Source organism: Hemicordylus capensis, chromosome 5, assembly GCF_027244095.1.
Source record: "Hemicordylus capensis ecotype Gifberg chromosome 5, rHemCap1.1.pri, whole genome shotgun sequence".
Taxonomy (NCBI): domain Eukaryota; kingdom Metazoa; phylum Chordata; class Lepidosauria; order Squamata; family Cordylidae; genus Hemicordylus; species Hemicordylus capensis.
In genome coordinates this window covers 188,872,703-188,894,457 of record NC_069661.1, presented here as the reverse complement: position 1 = coordinate 188,894,457, position 21,755 = coordinate 188,872,703, and the positions used below count along the sequence as shown (strand labels likewise).

The 21,755-nt window shown below is 42.4% G+C and overlaps 1 protein-coding gene across 1 annotated transcript in view; it reads right to left on the bottom strand.

Annotated features, from left to right (window-relative positions):
• Positions 1–21,755, bottom strand: part of MYRFL (myelin regulatory factor like) — a 79,481-nt gene that overhangs the window by 12,497 nt on the left and 45,229 nt on the right. The window contains exons 13-20 of the mRNA XM_053256231.1: positions 21,503–21,612; positions 17,267–17,433; positions 14,242–14,305; positions 13,323–13,411; positions 11,279–11,347; positions 10,910–10,956; positions 10,279–10,440; positions 8,931–8,993 (exon numbers count right to left, since the gene is read on the bottom strand). Of these exons, the coding sequence (XP_053112206.1) occupies positions 8,931–8,993; positions 10,279–10,440; positions 10,910–10,956; positions 11,279–11,347; positions 13,323–13,411; positions 14,242–14,305; positions 17,267–17,433; positions 21,503–21,612 (771 nt within the window). The remainder of the gene's footprint in view (positions 1–8,930; positions 8,994–10,278; positions 10,441–10,909; positions 10,957–11,278; positions 11,348–13,322; positions 13,412–14,241; positions 14,306–17,266; positions 17,434–21,502; positions 21,613–21,755) is intronic.

The window sequence follows — 21,755 nt, the reverse complement described above, 5'->3', positions numbered from 1 at the left end:
GGGTTTCAATCAGTTTAAGAAAGCAATACACTTATAACAAAAAGTTTGATGATACACATCATTGCACTGTTTCAGGAAGGAGGAAGTGTAACAATTGTTTGTGAACCACCTCAGTACTTTTGTAATAGGCAGTATATAAGTGTGTTAAATAAAATAAAATAAAAGATTACAGGTGGTCACCGCCAACATGCAGGTAAGTCTTTAAGAGTTAAGTCATTTCCTGCCAAAGAAAATGAAGCTATTCCCACGATCCATGGAAAGCAGGCAAAGGGAGTTTAGCCCCCTTTCCATAGATCATGGGAAACACCAGGCTCGCGGGCAAGCCCGGTACTCCTGCATCGCTGTGGTGTGTGGCAACACACGAGTAGACCCCTTGCAGCCTCCCGGGTGTGGGGGTCTCTCCAGGATGCCCTGTAAGTTCATGCAGGGCATCCTGGGACTTCCAGGGGCCTCACGGCCCCCAATCCCCACAGCCCCTGCAGGCTGCATGACGGAGTCAGCAGTCGTGTGGGCGGCCAGTCCGGCCACCCAGGTCTCCACCACCGATCGTCTGCAGGGAAAGCAGGCTAAGCCTGCTCTCCCCACAGACCACACTGAGGCGCTTCACAGCAATTGTGTGAAGCACCTCAACGGCTACTTGGTTTCTTTTCTGGCCCACTGGCCTTTTCAAATCAATCACAGAAGACATCTATCATGATTAAACCAGTGATGTAGCAAGCTCTGAAAGGACTGTGTGCAAGAATTGAACATGGGCCTCATTGGACAGTTTCCTCATAGAGATCAATAGGAATATCAAAAATATCAATACTCCCCAAATGGCTGGGCATAAAGCCCTAAAAATTCACATGGAGCTCCTACATGGTGATTGCATTAAATGTGTGAATTTTCAAGAAGATCAGACCACCTGATGATTTTTATTTTATTTTTTTAAGTCGAGAGAAAGAGATACTATACTTCTCCAAGTAAGTGAAACAAGATACCTTTGTCTTGCAAACGTACAGACTTGTATCAAGAACTGGATGGAGGGCAATCCTTATTTGCAGGAAATGACTTGGCTTGAAAGGCATAAAGCAATTGATAGTTTCCCATAAGCTCAATCCAGAAAGCAACACACTCATAACAAAAAGTCTAGTGAGAGGTAGGGAATACCAAAATTGCTGCTTTGCTTCAGGAAGAAGGAAATGTGGAAATAGACCCTTAAGAAGTAAGTGCTTTCAATGATTAAACCAGTCATTGAAACACCAATGATGGTTAAACATCTATTTGATCATTTTGTTGTCTTTTTATTTTGCAGATTGAAATGGAATTTTTAAGTTTAGCTAAAAGGAATTGTTGTCCACCCATTATCTAAAGATGCTATCTCTGTAAGTGGTTATTCTACAACAGATAAGCAGCTGGAAGGAAAATACCATCTTTTAAAACAGTGTAAGATCTGTAAAACCAATCCATCTTTCTTACAAAGCCAAACAGTAGATTTATCATCAGGAATATTGGGAGCACAGGTACTTCCGTTGCTTTATCTCATCCAGAAGTAACAGCACAAGGTGTGTGAGAAGTAAGTAAGTTAGGAACATAGGAAGCTGCCATATACTGAGTCAGACCATTGGTCTTTCTAGCTCAGTATTGTCTTCACAGACTGCCAGCAGCTTCTCCAAGGTTGCAGGCAGGAATCTCTCTCAGCCCTATCTTGGAGATACCAGGGAGGGAACTTGGAACCTAGATGCTCTTCCCAAAGCTGCTCCATCCCCTGTGGGGAATATCTTACAGTGCTCACACTTCTAGTCTCCCATTCATATGCAACCAGGGTGGACCCTACTTAGCTAAGGGGACAAGTCATGCTTGCTACCTCAAGACCAGCTCTCCTCTTCTGAGGCTTATGCAGCACTACTGCATTCAGTGAATTGTGTTTGCCATTCAGAAGGGATCGTTCCTTCTCATGATATTTGAACTATTAGGAAGTCTTGTCATGAAAACTCAAATGTTGCCACATCTGAGAATACACTAAGCTTTGAATAATTTCTCTGACAGAACTACTCTGATTTTTTTCATATTTCATTCCCATGTTGAAACAATATATGTATGTATGTATTGGTTTATTTCGGCCCAAGGCCAGCATAGTTGAAACAATATAGTACAATCAATGCATGAGATTTTACTGTTTAAAAAATGCATGTGATAACTGTGCTATAGAAAAGCAGCCGGAAGGGACTACAAGGATCACCCAGTGTAACCTCTTGTTCAGATCAGAAAATCATTATATTCCTAATACAGTATGTCCCTATTTAGTGTGCTAGTATATCTATTCCAATGAAAAGGTTCTCAAGCAGTTTACAAACAAGAGGAAGAAGAAGAAGATGAGGAAGAGGAAGAAGAAGGTGCTTCCCTGTCCCCAAAGGGCTCACAATCTAAAAAGAAACACAAGGGAGACACCGGCAGCAATAACTACTGGAGGGACACTATGCTGGGGCTGGATAAGGTCAGGTGCTCTTCCCCTGCTAAACATAAAGAGAATCACCATTTTGAAAGGTGTCTCTTTGTCCAGTTAGATTTTTTCCTTTTATTTAGACATGGGGAAAGCAGAAGTGGTGTGACATCAGCTGGCTACTATCATAGTTCTTTGGAGGGCTGCAATTGCCTCCAGCAACAAGTAAATATATAAGGTAATATTTTCTTCTTCACCCACAGAAAATTCTCATGGTTTTTCCAGACTGGCCATATTTTGGTGCATGGTGACAAGCTGCTTCTTGAAACCCCAGTTCAACTCCTGCTACACCTGAAAGAGTTTTAGGCCTAGTGAACCAGAATTTAGCAGTAATTAATCAAAGCTGAAAATCTAAGGTCTGCTGGGAAGTGGATTTAAACCTGTCTCTGTAGGGGGACCTTTGCTCCATGTGCCGATGTTGAGAGAGGCTAAATTGTTGTGCACACAGGACAGGGTCTCCTCTGTTGTTGCCCCCAGGCTCTGGAATGCTCTCCCAGTGAATGTCCGCTCTATGACATCTGTGGCTGCTTTTAAAAAAAACTGAAGACCTTTTTATTTGTTCATGCTTTTAACCCTTAGGTGTTACCAGGCCTCTCCATTCTCATGCTTCTGTTGTCCTTTTTATAATGGTTGTTTTTTGGTGTTTTACAGTTTTTACTGTTTAACTGATTTTAAGGTTTTAACTGATTTTTATGGAATTTTATTGTATTTTAACTTTTGTAAACCACTTTGGGATGCCTTATGAAAGGCAGTATAAAAACTGAACAATCAATCAATTAATGTATGACTTTTGTCTGAGATACAGCAAGGGATGCCGAACAACAAGATGCATCTACTATAGCTAAATGTATTGATAAAGGGTGGTCTTCTTCTGAAGATGTGTTTGACCAAGTCATAACAATGTCTGGGACCAGAGTCAAGTTGCTGAATTGGCACCTGTGATTTGAAGACATGCCTCTGGACAAATGGTACTTGGTTATGGATAAAGAGGTGATAAGGGGATTTCAAAAGGGATTATAAGAAATGGATATAGCTCCTAAAACAAGAGAATAGGAAATTTGGCATCTTCTCCTCCATTCTCCGCCTCCAGTATATGAAGAGAGATATAAAAGGCCAAGAGTGAAGGCACCCAGGCAGCTCCCTGGGAACACCTCTTCGTTGTAGCATCACTTTCTTCAATATCCCGCCCCTTTCCTTCATCTCAGTTCCTTTCCATATTCTTTTATTTCTTATTTCTTTCTTTTTCAGGCAGCTCTCTTTGCATTTCTCCTTAGGAGATCTTTGCTTCTTCTTCAGTTGGTATGCTTGCCCTTTTCTTGACTTGAAGGTAGCCAAAGTCTGGGATATCACAGGGCTATATTGCTGGATTCCCAGATAGCTATAACCTTGCTTGAAACTACAGAGATTGTTCAGTAGAAGAACAGGAAAGTATGAGGAGATAAACAGATTGTCTAGAAGTAAAATAAGAGTCAGGAGTAATATTTCATCACTTGCTTTTGAAAATATTGCTGCTAAGAATTGCCTGCGTTGTCATGGATTCAAATGCATTGTGAGTTCATCTTTCCATTGTCTGTGAATGCCTTATGTGCTCAGCTTGCCATCAGCCTGAAAGGTTCATTCATATTCAAGGATCTATTTGCTTATTTTACTGTCATTGTATATCCTGTTGCTCATGTGCTGGATCTAGTGTCTCAATAAACTACTGCTAACACATTTCAGTAAAACTAGTGTGAGTCCGGGTGTGTTCCTTCCTGGTTATGTGTTTAGTCCACTGGGGCAATAAAGAACCTCATTTTCATTGGTGCATTGAGTGGTTATAATACTAGAGTCAGTGATGAAAGTGGACAGGAATGTACAAGTTTGGAGTAGCAGCCATGTGTGTTGCGGAGGTGCTGGAAACACTATGCAAGCTACTTTAAACATGAATTGGAGTTCAAACACTTTACAGTAACACCAGAATAACTATGCAACTATATATTTTGGCTCCAGTACATAATTTGGAAAACAAATACCTGTGTACATATTGGCTTAAGGACAAACATCAGGAGGCTCATGGAGGCTAAAATATACATTTTTGATGGTAGCATGAATTTCTTTGTCCACAAAGGGTAAAATGAGTAATTTTCCTTGGTATAGCATAGGGCAAGTAAAACAAATGTCTCCATCCCCATTTGAATACTTCTAACACAGGGGTGGGGAACCTTGGCCCTCCAGCTGTTGTTGAACTACAAGGGAGTTGTAGTTCAAAAACAGCTGGAGGGCCAAGGTTCCCCACCCCTGTTCTAACACAATCCTGTGTACAGGTGGACCTCGTTAATCATGGTACCACTGTTCACGGTTCTGCATATCCACGGTCGAAGAATGAGCACCCAACCTCAATATCCATGGATACAAAAGGGTTGAAACCCACATATCCATGGTTCCTAGGTGGATGGAGATGACTTCCAAGGTCATTTCTGGCCACCATTTTGATGAAAGGAGCCATATTGTGGCTCATTTGTGGTGGGGAGGGGTTCCGTGATTTTTCATGGGGAAATTGCAGTTTTGGCACTTTGTTGGGGGGGGGGGCATTGCTGGACACCTGGAGACATGGTATGGCACTTTATTTCAATTATTTCCACTTTTTTGCCTCCCCCCCCCCGCAGCCTCTAGGAACCTAAGCAGCCAATTCCCATTGCTTCAGTGCCTCGCTGTCTATGGTTGCAGTGGAGACTGGAACCCCCATGAATAACAAGGCCTACCTGTGTTTACTCAAAAGTTCCATTGAGTTCAGTGGGATTAATCCCAAAGTAACTGTGCATAGGATTGCAGTCTGAGAATAATTCAGCACAGGTTAAAACCAGAGCAAAGTATAGGAGATATGCCTCTCATTGAAAAGGTGACATTGTAGCATGGGCTATCTTTGCTAGTGTCACTGGGTCCCTTTAGAGGCAGCAGCTGCACAGTCCAATAAGAAATTGGATCAGACTACCTTTGGATGACCCTATTATGGTTTACATTTTTATCCTCTCTTTCTTCCAAGGAGCTCAGGGCAGTGTACATGGTTCCACCCGCTTTTACCCTCACAACCACTCTGTGAGGTAAGTTAGGCTGAGGGAGAGTGATTGGGCCATGTCACCCTGTAAACTTCATGGCTGAGTGGGGATTTGTCCTAGCCTAAGTCAACATTCTAACCACTACTGCGGGGAGACATGATAGAGGTCTATAAAATCATACCTGGTGTGGAGAAAGTGGGTAGAGAGAAATTCTTCTCCCTTTCACATAACACTAGAACCAGGGGTCATCCCATGAAATTGATTGCCAGGAAATCTAAGACCAACAAATGGAAGTACCTTTTCACACATAATTTCACACATAATTGGCTTGTGGAATTCTCTGCCACAAGATGTGGTGACAGCCAACAACCTGGATGGCTTTAAGAGGGGCTCGGATGACTTCATGGAAGAGAAGTCTATCATCAGCTACTAGTTAGAGGGCCAGAAGCCATCTCCAGCCTCAAAGGCTACTCCTGCCTGTAGGCTTCCAGAGGCATCTGGTGGGCCACTGTGTGGAACAGGATGCTGGACTAGATGGGCCACGGGCCTGATCCAGCAGGGCTATTCTTATGTACTCCACACCAGCTCTAAGCCATGATGTTCTCAGACCCTGGATGTGGTTACAACATCAATTCTGAGGAAAACAGGGCTCATCTGAAGATCCGTAAACATTAACAATGTTAAAGGTAGAAAGAATTGGGCACACTTCAGACTTTATGATACAGTAGATATTGGTAACTATTTGTCCTAGGGCTTGAAATTCCTGGGGAACTAAACTTCTGATACATGCAAGAATTTCATGAATATTCCTATAATTGCTTTACTGTGAATTTAAAGGGGAAAGCCACTTCTCTAGTGGAACTGCATTTTAAATGCATACAAATACACAAAAATATAAGCAAACTGTACAAAAATTATACAAGATGCATGTGTATGTAAAAACATCACATATATACTAGCTTTGTCATTAAGCCCACAAAAATTTCTATTCCACAAAATGAGGCTCTCCCCACAAGCAGTGTGGACAGCCATAAGGGGTTTCGCAGGGAGAGCAGGCTTGGCCTGCTCTCCCCGCAGACGGTCAAGTGACTAGCCCTGGATCGGCCGCCCACCCAGATCAGCCACCCACCGGAACAAACGGCTAACCCCGGTTCAGCCGCCCACACGATTACCAGCTCCATCACGGAGCCAGTTGGGGTGGTGGGGATCAGGGGCCTCCTGGTCCCCGGAAGTCCCAGAATGCCCCACACAAGTGCATGGGGCATTCTGGTGAGCCCCCCGAAGGCAAAAGGCCTGTTCTTGCCTCCCCATGAGTCGCTGTGCTGCGAAGCTGCACTGCGGCGATACATGATCAGGTAAACGGGGTTAGCGGAGCAATGATGCAAGGGCAATGACGTGGGCTTGTTGTCAGGAGCCGCACAACTCTTGTTGCAGCACATGACCCACAGTAACCAGGCTGGGCTCCCTTAGCCCAGTTTCTGCGGGTCATGAGAATAGCCTCAATATGTTTTACTTTACTTACCTGGCTACCGAGGATAGTGGGTAGGAAAGTGGGCAACATAGTGGGCTTCTTTTCTTTGGGCTGTATCCAAATCCTGACCTACTCACACTATCTAGTGTTCACATAAGAGAGCATAGAAGGGGATATTGGATCAGCAATTCCTCCTCAACTCTCCAGCTCCTGGCTGAAAATTCTCCCCCCGCAAATCTGCTCCTGAGGATTGAGGGACCCTAAGAAGCCGTTTGGGGGGGGAGTACAGGGAACAAGAGAGGGAAGGATGAATTGCCAAAAACTGCCCACTTCTTGCATGAGCACTAAACAATATGAGTGGAAAGTGGGGTTTAGCTACAACCCAATCAGTAGTTTACACAGTGTTGCCTGATGCCCATTGGGCTAGTGAGACAGAGCGCTGGGGTTACCTCATTTGCTTTAACTTCTAAATTCCCAACCCCACAAATGAGCAGCCCACACTGCTTATCAGCTGAGAGGACAACACCCATTCTTTAGTTTCTTCTCCTATTGCAGGTTAGCTATCATTAAGGCTACTTGATCTTTTGATACTGTATCTCTAAATAGTGACACAGTGCTTCTACCATACTAGTCTCTAAGGTTTTTCAACCATGATGTTTCCATTCTTCCTGCCTTCGATCCTTCCTTGCAATATTAATTGCAGAAGATGATATCTCTGATGTCTTATCACATGTCCCGAATATTCCAGTTTCCTTTCTTTTATTGTTCTTAAAATTTGCATGTTTCTATTCATTCTTCACAGAACTTCTAAATTGGTGAGTCTATCTACCCAGGACAACACCCCACCTATCCTTACTGAGGAGCCTCTCCTGAGTTTACACCATTCCTTTATGAGCAGCAGTGGCTTCAACCATACTTGAGGAGCTGATATTGTTTATGATCAGCTCCTGCTGGTCACCAGTTTTCTCTCTAGATCTAGAATATTCCAGAAAGTGACCCTTATGCTCGGACGGTGAGGGGGGGAGGAGGGGTGTTAATTAAAGGTGACCAGCAGAAGCCAGCCAGTGGAAACTATCACTGCTTTGAGTGCTGCTGGAGCTACCACGACCTGCAGAGTGGCAGTGTAAAACTTTTAAAGGACTCCCCCCCTCACCCGCCACTTACCTGGATATAGTTCCTAGTGACCCTTAGTGACTAGCCAAATGCCAACTCTAGTATAAACATTTGTTTCAAATCCTTTGCTTCAAGTTAAAATATAAACAAGATTCACAGGCAGCCTTTATGCAGTTTCAATAAGACACTACCGACAAGCTTGTTTAATATTCATTCCTTCTTCCCAGGGAACCCTGGGAACTATAGTTCTATGAAGGCGAGCTAGGGGTCACCCGAGTATCTACTGTTGATGAGGTTTTTAATGATTGGGGGGGGTCAGTAATTTTGGGGGGTTCAGAGGTTCAATCTGCTCATTCCTCTTGGTGATCCTTGCTGTCCCTTGCCAATTTAAAATGGTTATAGAGGGTTCAAAAAGTTTCCAGACGTTTGATCTGCTCATTCTTCTTGGTGACTCTTGATGATATCACATGATTTTTGTTGTTGTTAGCAAATTTTTTGTATTGTTTTCCCTTCATTTTTAGGTCTTTTTGCTGCCGTGATTCCCCTAACCCCCTGATTCCCATAGGCTTTAATGCCTTGCCAATTGCAAATTTGCCAACGGCGAGGTTTTGCCAGAATGGAACCCTTGCGGTTGGCAAGGGATGACCGTCCTGCCAATTTGCCACTTGCCTGATGGAGTGGCAATATTCCTTGTGCTTTCCTTTCCTTCCTGTTCCGACTTTTACTTAGCTGCTTGTAAGTATCCATACCACACCTCCACCCTGAGGAGTTTATCCCAGATCTTTAAGACTTCAAAGGATTTTATTTTAAAGGGCAGGGGGAGACTCACAGTCATTTCCAAGGTCAGGCTTCTCAATCAGGTTTTGTTCAGAGAGTTCTTCTCTTTTGTTTCCTGGGGGAAGAATGTGCATTTATTTTTCTTGCAGAGGCCCTTCATAAATTGAAACAGTTGCATGACAAGTAGAAATTCTTGACAGATATTTTTAAAATAAGCTTTATCTTCATTTCTCCTGGAATGTCAGTCCAAGACTGGTTTAAATGATGTTTGTGGAGAACTATTCTAATGAAAGTTTGTGGTGGTTTTGTGAAAACGCTTTTCACACTAAAGCTCTTGGCAGTCTTTACAAGGCCCATTCCCTTTGGAGGACAGAGGGCATGGAGAATATACCTGCCGATGTGTCCTTATTTTCCCATTCAGCTGAACAGGGAGATCGGGACATGTTGGAAGGCATGTAATATATAGGTTTTTTGTTGTAATGATCTGGTTGATTTGCAGACAACCAGATTATTACAACAAAAACCCTATATATTCCGTACCTGCCAACCTGTCCTATTTCCCCATTCACCTGATAAGCTATTGTGGAACTGAAGTTGCAGACTCAGGCAATGACTGTTCCAAAACAATATTAGGCCAGGTCTCCAAAACCCAAGCAGCAGCAAGTACAACTTCTCAACTGCTTCTCCCAAAACTCCTCAGAAGTCTTGCATCATCCAAGGAAATGTTTCAGCTTCCACTGCTTATAAATGCACCGACTTCCTGACATATTCCTAGCAGAGAGATGCAGATCCAAACAGACATAGGCCCTAACTTGCTGTAATGCGATTGTGTTATACAGGAGGCCATCTCTGAAAAGTGTCTGAAAATTTATTCAGCTGCTATGTTGTACATGTTCACAGGTGTCTGTATGCATGTACATATTTTTGTGTGTGAGTGGCTATATTTGTGTTCATTTTAAAAGAAAACCTCAGCACAAATACTCTCAATCAGGGGTGTAGCTATATTTGAGCAGACGGGTTAAATGAACCGGGGGGGGCAGCTCCTGAGAGCCCCCCAGCTCCACCGCTATCTATTTTCTTCATTATCTCGCTCACTCTGAGGCGCTGCCAGGGAGAGGGGCGATCACAGGCCCCCTTTCCCTCAGTTACACCCTTGCTTTCAACTGCAGGGTACAGGTAGGAAGGCTACTACTGTACATGCATTAAGCATAAATGTGTGAATAATGATACATGCATATAGATCTCATACACCATACACAGAATGTACATGCACTGAGAAGAGTGTGTGGATATTACATGTTATGATGCCAAAAATGTCTCTACAATCACAGAAATTCCTGCTGAGTCTATTTATCCTACTCTTGAGCAGCAGCAATATATAACTTCATGATTTAACTTACTCTCTTCTTTTGGCTTCATCTTCTCATAACTTAAATTTGTTCTCAGTGTTTGACGAGCTGTGCAGCAATATGTCTTGTGACAAGGTAAAATGCCACAGAAATTCACTTCAGGACTATTGGTAGTGGGTTTCGGGTTTGAAGGCATTGTACTGTATCTGGTCACTACAAAAGAAGAAATTCATCAGTAATGCTTATATAACCACTGTTTACATAACCAAGTTGTGTCTCAAGATAATCCACATTCGACAACCTGAATAACTTATTGCAAAAGAATCATGGCTGCGGAGGCTGGCTGATTTTACATTGGCTTTATTTCTCTTCTGCTGTATGTGGGAAGCATATCCAGAATCCTATCCTATCCAGAACAGTAAAGCCCCACATACTGGGACTCCTGCGCCTAGATTCTGAAGTCTTTTCTCACACTGCTCATATGTATTTAAACTCATGCCTTCAACAGTAAGGACTAGAAACTGAAGCTATTTTGAAACAGAAACGAAAGCTAAGATTCAGAAGATGCTGAAGTCTGTGTCAAATATAAAAATTCCATTATTCAATGGTATAATTAATTTTTACCAACTCTTTATTTTTGTTGAGATTTTTCAGCCTCAGAGAATGACTTATAGCACAGTACCTGTCAGAGTGGTGGATGGAGGAAGTGTGATCAGACTTGTCGAATTGCTGGGGAAAGTGCATACAATAATATTAGCAAATAAAAGCATGCAGACATTACTCCAGCACAGCACACCAGCACAGCAGCTACAAGGAAGCATATTCATAATTCAAGTGCACCATTTATGCACCAGTCTATAAGACAAGGGCACATGAAAATGAGTGGAATTGTATTCCTTTGGGGACTGGCCAATCCTCTTAATGCCCACCACTTGAAACTTTACATTTTATTCTTATCTCCTTTGAATAAGCAGTTATCTGCCCAGAGCATTTTGAATAGGGAGGAATTAAAATCCAACTGAGCAAATGAACAAAGAGATCAACTACTTGCCTGTGTTCAGAACGGATAATGTCTTGCTCTGGTATGCTAAGTACATAAAGGGTGGATATTGTCACACCACTGTAAAGAGACATTTATTTCATAGATTAGATTGATATCATCATATACAAAGAGAGTATAAAAGCCAGAAATAGAAACAACAACAACATAAACAACTATTTATATACCGCTTTTAAATAAAAGTTTCCAAAGCGGTTTACACAGAGAAATAATAAGATGGCTCCCTCTCCCCAAAGGGCTCACAATCTAAAAAGAAACAGACACCAGCAACAGCCACTGGAAGTACTGTGCTGGGGGTAGATAGGGCCAGTTACTCTCCCCCTGCTAAATAAAGAGAATCAACACGTTAAAAAGGTGCCTCTTTGCCCAGTTTGCAGGGGTCAAAAGACTCCTATTGATTTTTCAGACGCATAGAATAAAACCCTTTGTCAGCCATGAGTTCTATAGGCTGGGGAAACCCATTTCATGCTACAGAAGGGAGCTTCTCTACAGCCATAGGTATACTAGTTTCATGTCTTCAGACACACAAGTCACATGGCATGACTTATCTCTGGCAGCACCGAGGAATTTGGAGAAAGGGTGAGCATAGTGATGAAGGCCTTGCTTTCCAAAAGTTCATTCATAAGAAGACCCGTGCTGGATCATACCAAAGGCCCACCTAGTCCAGAACCCTTCTTCCATCAATGGCCAACTAGATGTAACCAGATGACATGGAGGTTTCCTACAATCATCATGGCAAATAGTCATCAATACAGCTATTCTGAATGAATATGTCAAATCCCCTTTTAAAACCATCCAAGCTAAGGATAATCACCACAACTTGTGCCAGTCAAATTAGTAAAACATTCTGTGAAGAAGTCCTTTCTTTTGTTTGTCCTGAATCTACTGCCAATCAATTAACTGGATGACTCCAAATTTAATGTCATGAGTCCCCCATGAGACATCATGCACTTCTATTTGTATGCTAAGGCAATGTTTCTCAACAATTTTGGAGTCATGGACCGGTACATTCTTCATGCACAGTTTCCTGGACTAGCAGTTAGTAAAGGGGTTATCCCACCCCCACCCCTACCCCCAGTGATGTCATGCGCAAAGGAGGCGGGGCCCAGGGTCCAAGGAGCCCAGGCGAGCTCTCCAGAGCTCATTTCTAGGCAGGCAGCCTTCACTACTGGATAACGTTCATTTTGCTTCCTCAAAATGTACATTATCCAGCAGTGAAGGCTGCCTGGAAATGAGCTTCAGAGAGCTCCCGGTGGCAGCCCCTGCCAGCCTGAAATTGGTTTTTTTTGGGGGGGGGGGATTTTTATTAGTGATGCCTTGTGGACCAGCACCGATCTGCAGACCAGTGGTTGAGAAACACTGTGCTAAGGTATCAGAACAGGAATGGTAGCATGGGAAATGTCCATATAGGATTATGACCTTTAAATATCTTGTTCTTGTTGCTAGTCTTAAGGTCCTCAGTTTATGACCAGGGGCAAAGTAAGTATACCTATTATAATCGTTATCATCAATAGTAGAAGTGACAAAATGTATAAAACCTGTCTAAATGTTCTCAAAGAACTGGTAATTATATTTTCTAACAAAAATTATAGGAGAAGGATGATGAACAAAACAATGAGGTGTTCTCACTCAAAGCCTAACCCAGGCTAGCGATGCCCAGCCTGGGTTAGGCTGTTTGAGAGAATCATTTGGATCAGACCTGATCCTGATGGGGTAGTGCCACCTAGCCCCACTTCATAGCCCACTGTTAGATGAGGTTGAGTGCTCCCTTAACCTGGGCTATGGGCTTGTTGGGGCTATGTTGAGCCCCAGAGGACACAGAGACGGGCACCTAGAGTTGTCCTGACCAACCGAACTTTGTGCAGCAGGCATGCAGTGCAGATCATCTGGGAGCACATCTGCGCTCCCAACAAAAAAGCAGCACCCTACTGTATTCGAAGGTGCAATAAAACAAGCTTTCTCCCTCACCCAACAACCATCACACCTGCCCGGCTATGTAAATGACCTCAGAATCTAATGAATATATTTGTCTTACCAGAGTGCCATAACAGCAACCAAAGCAATTACAGTTATCTGGGAAATCCTGGTACTGGACCATGACTGGTTTTTCACCAGAAACCTCATCTAAGGAGGAAAAAGGTAGGAATATGGACAGAATCCAGAGACAGCTGCATGAAAAGGGCACTGTGCATCTTTAGAATGAAAGAAAATTCTTTTCACGCAAATACATATTCATATCAAATATAAGATGCTGATAGGTACTTAGTTTTCTCCTGCATTAAGATGCAGAGAGCCAGTCTGGAGGGATAGACAAGCTAACTGCACTGACTGTGGTGCCATTATGCTTGTTTCATGTGCTACAGTTTGGAATTATATGAAACTATTGCTGAGGAAATTATATTATTACCCAGTATCCAAATACCTGTGATCCAATCTGGACATGGTTGTTTTTTGTTTTTTGTTATCCATGCAGCATGAGAGTGTTTCATTGGGCTGCATGCATGGAACTAGTACATGTTTCTACCATGCATGGGAGAGGATATTGAATTACAGTGCTTGGGTTTCCAGGGGAGAACTATTGCTCTGTTTTCTTTGGACTTTGCATTACATGAATCACTCTGCTCACTTGCTTGAGCAATCTGGACCATTTTACTAACGGTCTTTCAATAAGGCTCGTTTGTCTGTCATTGAACACCTTTGTTGCTGCTGCTGCTTTGTGTGTAGCACAATATATTCTCAATAAGAATGATCTGGGGAGAACGATAACATGTGATGTAGATGTGGCTTAATGAATGAAACTTCCTATCTGGAGGCAAAGTGCTTCTCAAATCATACCTTCTTTTCAGCTTAAGGTACCATGAGAAAGGAACAATTATTTTCTCAAAAATGGTAGAGTCTCTTTCTCTCTGACCCTCTGACCGTCACACACGATCTACACTCTTAATTCTACTAACCTTGCTGGGTTTTATGGGAACTGGTTTTCTTGATGGCAAACAAGAAGTAACTCGGCTACAGTTCCTGGAACATAAAATATACTTTAATTTCCAATTCACCACAGTCAGTAATAAAATGAGAATATTATGGATAGAAATCAACAGGGAGGGAATCACAGGAGTCTAATTGCAGAGGTGGGGAATCTATCATTACCTTCCTCAGATAGAGGCTATCAAAATCATCATCATCATCCTTTATTACAGTCATAGACCAGCATAAAGGCTATCAAAATGTGTTTTCATTTTTTAAAGTACTCAGAATTATGAATTTCTGTCGCTTCCACAGAAGCTGCAATAGACATTTGCTTGAATGATATGCAACTGAGATGCAATTTTGTCAGAACATGTAGTTTCCAGAAATTATTAGTACTAAAGTATGATTATGAACACATAAATACTTATTTAGATAGGCCATGTTCGCACATAATGCAAAACTGCAGTTAAACGGGGCAGAGGTTGGAGCTCAGTTATGTCCAAATGTGTGCAACCATGGTTTTGAGGCAAAAGTGACTTGCTGTTTGTCTCGCCAAACTCCTATTTGAACCTTCCTTTTGTAGTGAGTTTCGCTGCCATAACCTGAGGTTTTTTGGAGGCAGCACTATGTCCAAACACGGACACTGCCATAACCGTGGTTTCATGCTTCTTTTGGAACCGTAATAATAGAGAGGACAGCCCAGGTCCACCAAGGAATGTGGTAGTTCTATGCAAGCCACGGCTCTCGATGGCCACCTCTCAGCTAAAGTGCCACCCGCCCCCATCCTCTTCTGTCTTACTGCAGATACGCTGATTGAGTATCTATCCTGTCGGGTTTTGCTGGCTTTCTGCTGCTTCCCAGGGGAACTGGGTGCCCCCTTAAAAATATAGTAAAGAGACAGGAACAGTGACAGCTGGGGATACATGCCCACCTGCCACTTCACATGTTGTGCCTTTCAAGCCATACTGGTGGCCGTCTGTGCAGAAACTTGGTATGCACAACACAGTGCTGCACAGTACCCAAATGCTACCCCCTTACAGGGCCCCCCTCTTTGGGACTGCAGCACCCACATGAAGTTTGGCAGTGCATCTAACCCTTACACATGTCAATGAGGCAATAATCCCATTACAATTTGAGAGCACAGTGACATGAATTGCAGCTCTAAAGAAGCAACCAAATAATGCAGCCATATTAAAAGGTGCCTGTAGTAATCAGAAACTCCAGGCCGCTGTAGATGTTGAATGGAACCTTGGTTGAAGCCAAGCTCTGCACAACCTTCCTCAGCCCCAGAAGTGCACAGTCTCCAATCCCATCCCCACACAAGTGCCTACTTCCTTTCTAGGTTAGGATATGCAGAGATTGTTCACAACATCCAAACCCACCAATCTCATCTTATCCAAACTTATTTGCAGAGGCGTATCTAGGGTGGGGCAGGCAGGGCATGTGCCCTGGGCGCCACTTGAAGGGGGGCGCAATTTCTTAAAATTAAAAAAAAAAATTAAAAATGGCCACCAAAAACAAAATGGCCACTGGGCAGGCTCAAATGGCCTCTGTGAAGCCCTAGGGCATGCCACGCCTCGCAGAGGCCATTTGAGCATGCACAGTGGCCATTTTGTTTTCAGCGGCCATTTTTTTAAAAAAACCTTATTTTTAAAAATGACCACCGCATATGCTCAAATGGTGCCTGTGAGGCCCTAGAGGCCAGTGGGAGGAGGGGGAAACTTTGCAGACCCCCCACAGCCTTTAAGAAGTCCCCCAAAGGGGCTACAGGTAATTTTTTTTAAAAAAAATTAATATAATATGTCACTGTACACATATTCAGATTGGCACTATGTACAGAGAATCAGGGCTTGTGAATACTGAGCTGAAGTTTATGAGCCAAGATTGTATCCATTTGCTCTTACTTTGCTTCTTGTGATAAGCGAGTTAAATGTGATGTCTTAATAATATGGCTATTAATGGTGAGTTTGTCTTTGAATCAATGTGAAATCCTTAGTATTAAGGCCCACTGGGAGTTTCTTGCTCTTTCTCTCATTTTTACTGTCTTTCTGAAATACTAGAATATATTCCAAGCAGTGACACAGTTTACTCTGCATATCATTTAATTATTTTCAGAGTATCTGAAGTATGTGAACTGCCCTGCGCCGTATCAGAAGGGCGGTATATAAATCTAATAAATAAATAAATAAATAAATCTGGAGAAAGTTTATTTTTAAAACTTATGTAATCGTGATGCTACAATGCATAGTAGAGAATTAGACAGGCACTTCTTTTAGTTTTTCCAAGTACACCTCTGCATAATATTTGGGGATTTCATGAGCCCCAGCATACTGAAATTTGTAGTTTCCCAGCATTTTTGGTCTGGCTACGTCCACTGCTAAATAGTTTTTGAAATATTAAAAGATTAACAAGCTTGACTTGTATTTTTGAACTGATATTATGCTAAAGTTATCTGAAAGATGGGTGTCAGGTGTTTGGACAGGGGGCGCAATTTCAGTGCTTGCCCTAGGCACTATTTCCCCTAGATACGCCTCTGCTTATTTGCTTCAGAAAACCTGAGATCTGAAACTAATTTCAACACTTGGGTTCAGAGCTTGTGTTCTCTGAAGCAAGTTCCTAAGAATAAGCAGAGATTGTTGGGTTAGGATGTCATGACCAATCTTGGCATATCCCAACCTAGTAAGGAAATAGGGGTTGGGAGCAGTGTTCTCTATAACAGGGATTCCCAGATGTAATTGACTATAACTCCCAGCAATCCCAGCTGCAATGGCCTTTGGCTGAGGATTCTGGGAGCTGTAGTCAACAATATCTGGGAATCCCTGTTACAGGGAACACTGGTTGGGACAGTAAGCTCTCATGGCTGAGAGGTCACATGGAGCTCAGCTTCAAGAGAGATTCCAAACACCATCTGAACCTGTCCTCCAGTTTGAAACCTGTCCTCCAATTTGGGCACCCCAGCTGTTGTTAAATAATTTGTATGAAATTGTGTGTCCCTAGAAGACATGAAGATACCTCACTGGGTTCTTTTCACTGGTTGCTGTCGACTTTAAGCTGTTCATCCGTTTCCATCTGGCCAGTTTTTTATTCCATGCTTCCAACTCTTCTATCCTAACTTCAAGATTGTTTGTTAATTTGCAGAGCTGCTTAACTGCCCCAACATTCTCCATAAAAATTTGATCCTAGGAAACAAACATAGAGACAAAGAATTGCATCACTTCATAAGACACAAAAAAGCAAGGCTTCAAAGAGCTTGCAAGTATCCCAGAGTGGCATTTCTGTTTGTTTGTTTGTTTGTTTGTTTGTTTGTTCACACAGCAGATCCAATCCACACAATATCATATCACAAGCTGCTCTTGAGACTTGCATTAGTTTCAAAGGTTGGGTGCATGCAGCATAGGTGTTCTTTAAGAATCAGAAAATCTTCCAAGTCCCTTTGGACACATGGAATTAGCTGCATAGATATTTGGATACTAGGCTAGTGCCTCAGTTCCACCCTGTAAAGAGATTTAGTGTATAAAATCAAGACTATTCAAAATAAATAGAAGACTATTATGGACCACAACATTCCCTCCTAAACTGCTGATTGGTGGGGGAGAGAGGGATTCCATCTGTAGTCAATTGCTAGTGAGCACTTTTGCAAGAGACACAGCAACTAACTAGAGGCCATCATCCACCACCACTCCAAAACATTTGTTTTGAATTAATGTTGTGCCTAATCACTAAATATATCATGGCAGGCAGTTGAAGTTTTAAAATGTTTTCCTGTACAAACTGTTTCCCAAAGACAGATCCAGAATTCCCCAACACACGGTACGTTCTGTGCACATCAGATGGTGCAGACAGGCTCAGCTGAACCATTTATCTTGCAACTCCAACACAACTTCCCGAGAGAGAAAAAGACAGATGGAAGAGGAGAGTCCCTTATGCTATTTCTGAAATGGGAGCTCGGGAAGAATTTTGCTAAAATGGATAATGATACTGAAGAGACGATGCCAATCCCTGACATTTTCACAAGCCTGCCGTGAGCTTTCCTCTGTACTTGCCCATTTCATTCCGTCTTGCAGCAGGAATGAGTGGCTCTGCACACATACAGAAGTGGTCATGTGGCTATATAAAAGCACATCCCCAAGAGCAAGTATTTTAATGTGCTACATGGTGAGACTGGAGAGGGAAGGAACCAAATTGTATGCTCAGTCTGAAGATGTTACCAGCACAGTGAAGAAGTAAGCCACATTGAAGGAGTTCAAAAGTTACATGTGACTCGGGCCACAACTTGCTCTCTCAAGATCCTGGGTCTCTTTATAGATGAGTAGGTTGTATAAATAAGCAGCTGTGATACTTTGCTCTGACACTATCTTTTCTCGCTCCGTTTTACTCATCACAGCATCAATGCATGCTCCCTTTTATTTTTGGAGGAGGCACAGCCACTTCTATAGTGTGGGGGGGGGCGGGGTATGCAAAGGCCTGCGTAGCCTCATAGTATTTATAATACTGCATTTTCTAGAACTGGTTTCCCACACCATCATGCACCATGAAAATTTCCATTTAGACTTTGAATAAAGCACTTCTTGTTCCATATGTTGTTAAGCCACTGTAGTGTGTTTAAGGCACACAGGACACCATTGTAAATGACAAACAGAGATTTTCTGTTTTGATGGGGCCTGTATTGTCCTGCCGCATAAGTTACGGAGCACAAACAAAACCTATGCAGTGTAGTAAGCCCACACAGTTAACAAATACAAAGCACTCCACCATTTATTTACTGAATAGGATCTTCAAAACACTCATGTGCTTGAAGCCATGAAACTGATGTGATGGTCTCTTGTCCCCTAGAGAAATGATATGAAGCTGCTACTTTTCCAAACTTGGTTTCAAATCATGCCTAAATTCTCAAGCAAAGGGACAGTTTGAAGAGGAGGAGGGGGAGGAGGGGGAGGGGGAGGAGGAAGAGGAAGATCTGAGTTTTATGTAGGCCTCCAAAACACCCAATACTTATAATCAAATAAGTGGCGGACATCCACACTAACAAAGCACTTGTGACCAGGGGCGTAGCTAGGGGAGAGTGGGTCTGATTTCACCCCTCTCCCCAGAGGCCCCTCAGAGGAAGGGAGATAATTAAGAAAATAGGGGGGAGGAGCTGGGGGTCCCTCAGGAGCTGGGGGCCCCGGGTTCTTTGATCCCATCCTCTCAATTATAGCTACACCCCTGCTTGTGGCAACATTTTGCACTAGCACAAGGCTGTTGCACTAAGTCTGGAACTTTTGTTTCAAATCCAGCCTAGTGTGGCATTAGCACAAACATATTTGCACTTGTGCAGCAAGGTGTGGATCCTGTGGCCTGTCTCATCTGTTTTGCAGGGGACATTCGCTCAAGGCAAGAATGAAATTTCAAATTTTTCCATCACTTTGTGTAGCTATGTGATCTTCTTGCACTAGTGCAACATTATTTGTTGCACAACACTGTACGTTGAGCAAGTGCTTCATTAGTCTGAAGGTCAGCTAGGGTTCCCAAAAGAACTACTTTGCTGGATCAGACAGTGTGTCAATCAGTATCCCATCTAATACAATGGCCAACTACATCATGGGTTCTCAACTTTGGGTTCCCAGATGTTGTGGGACTACAGCTCCCATCATCCCCAGCCACAATGGCTAAAGGATGATGGGACAAGAGAAAGGACCGATATCAAGGTTCACTCACAATCAAAACAAAATCCAAAAGATCCCCAGCTTTTAAGAAATTACAAATTTATATTAATATGAGTAAAAAAGTTAATACAAATAACCCAATAAAAGTAGCCAGTAAGTCATTCATAGAATTTGGTATGCCCACTGGATCCACACCATTTTATTCTCAAAAAATGGTCTATATCCAAAGAGTAGTTCAAAAAGTCTTAGTACACAATGTGGTGGAAATAGTATTCACTGTTTTCTAAGCAGAGCCTATTATGCATTCTGCAGGGACTGACAAAGATGAACAGTCCTCCATATGAGTTTTGAGTTCTATGATTTGATTGCCAGATGCATTTCAGCTTATTCCAGCCTTCTTCAGTGGCATCCATCCAAAGTGAAAACTATAATGGAGGCTAATTCACAATATCCAAAAAATCCACCAAACTAAAACACCAGTCAATGATTCTTATACCCAAAGAAATAATCTCAGGTTTCTAACTCTATGAAGTAGCTTTGGAGTACGGAGTAGCTTCCTCAGCTTTAAGACATTTAAGTGAAAAGCAACTTAAACATCTGATAATAAATGCATTGACAGACCTATCCTCCATACGTTTGCCTATATTCAAGCTTAGAACACCATGCAAATTAATATTAGCACTATGAATATTTTTCAGAAAAACAAACTGAGATAGACATCTTTGGCAATTTTTCTTGGAACAGGTGCAAGTCTATTTAGCTTATCCACTCATGCAAGAATTCCCTTATTCTTTCCAGGCGCAGGTGATCATAAACACTCAGGATCACTTATCTTGAGCAGCTTGAAAAAAGTTGCCTTTTGGTTTCTGAAGAACCAGAATTAAAGGCCGAGTATTTTATTAAACTTTGCTCTTGGTTCCAGGGAGACCACTGGTAAATCTACCTTCCCACGCCAGTGGTACAGGCTCAACACCTCAGAGCTCATTCATATGGCAGCTTGTCATCAAGGTTCTGGTGGAGCAAAAGGGAGTTCAAGAGACAGGAAAGGATTTTCTCCCAAGCAAGATGCTCTTGCAGTCACCATTAATGAAAACCATGCAAACTACACAGCTCATACCTATCCCTGCTGACTGTGTGGGGTGCTGTTGGCGGGAGGGTAATATAGACTGAAGCACTAAAATCTGGGCTGTGGAAACGGTGCTGAAAAAGTATGCCCAACTATTTAAAAAAAACCCTACTGACTTCTGGGTGTGTCATTAATATCTGTACTGCTGCTTGTTCTGTTGGGACTGTACCTACTTTTCCTACTGCTTTAAGATCCAAATTAATCAAAGACCAGAAATTCTCTTCTTCTAAAAGCAAATACAAAACATTATGCGGAGCATCCAGATTAACTTACTCATGACTAAGCACCACTGAAATAAGTGAGTCATGACTACCTTAAGTCTTATTAATTTCAGTGGGACTTAGTCATGATTAGCTTGGACTGGATCTTGCCCGATGTGTCCAAAAATTACCAACCACCACTTGGGTTTGCTTTTTTAAAAAGGCTTACTTGCAGAATAACTGTTAAATAACTGTTATTCAAACCAAATAAAGTTACCTTATCAACCATGAGGAAATTATCCACTTTTTCTCCAGTTCCACATGTGACGTCTCCAACTTCTCTTACAGCTCTTGGTAGAAGTTTTTGCACTTCCTGGGCAATTACTCCTGATTACAAAAACAGGGAAAATGAAGCAACCAAAAGCAGCAAACATACATCACAGATAGTGACTTTGGTACCCTTTTTCATGGTTTGCCTACCAACTGCAAATATTACTGTATCCTTTACTACTGTAAATTCTCCTAATCTA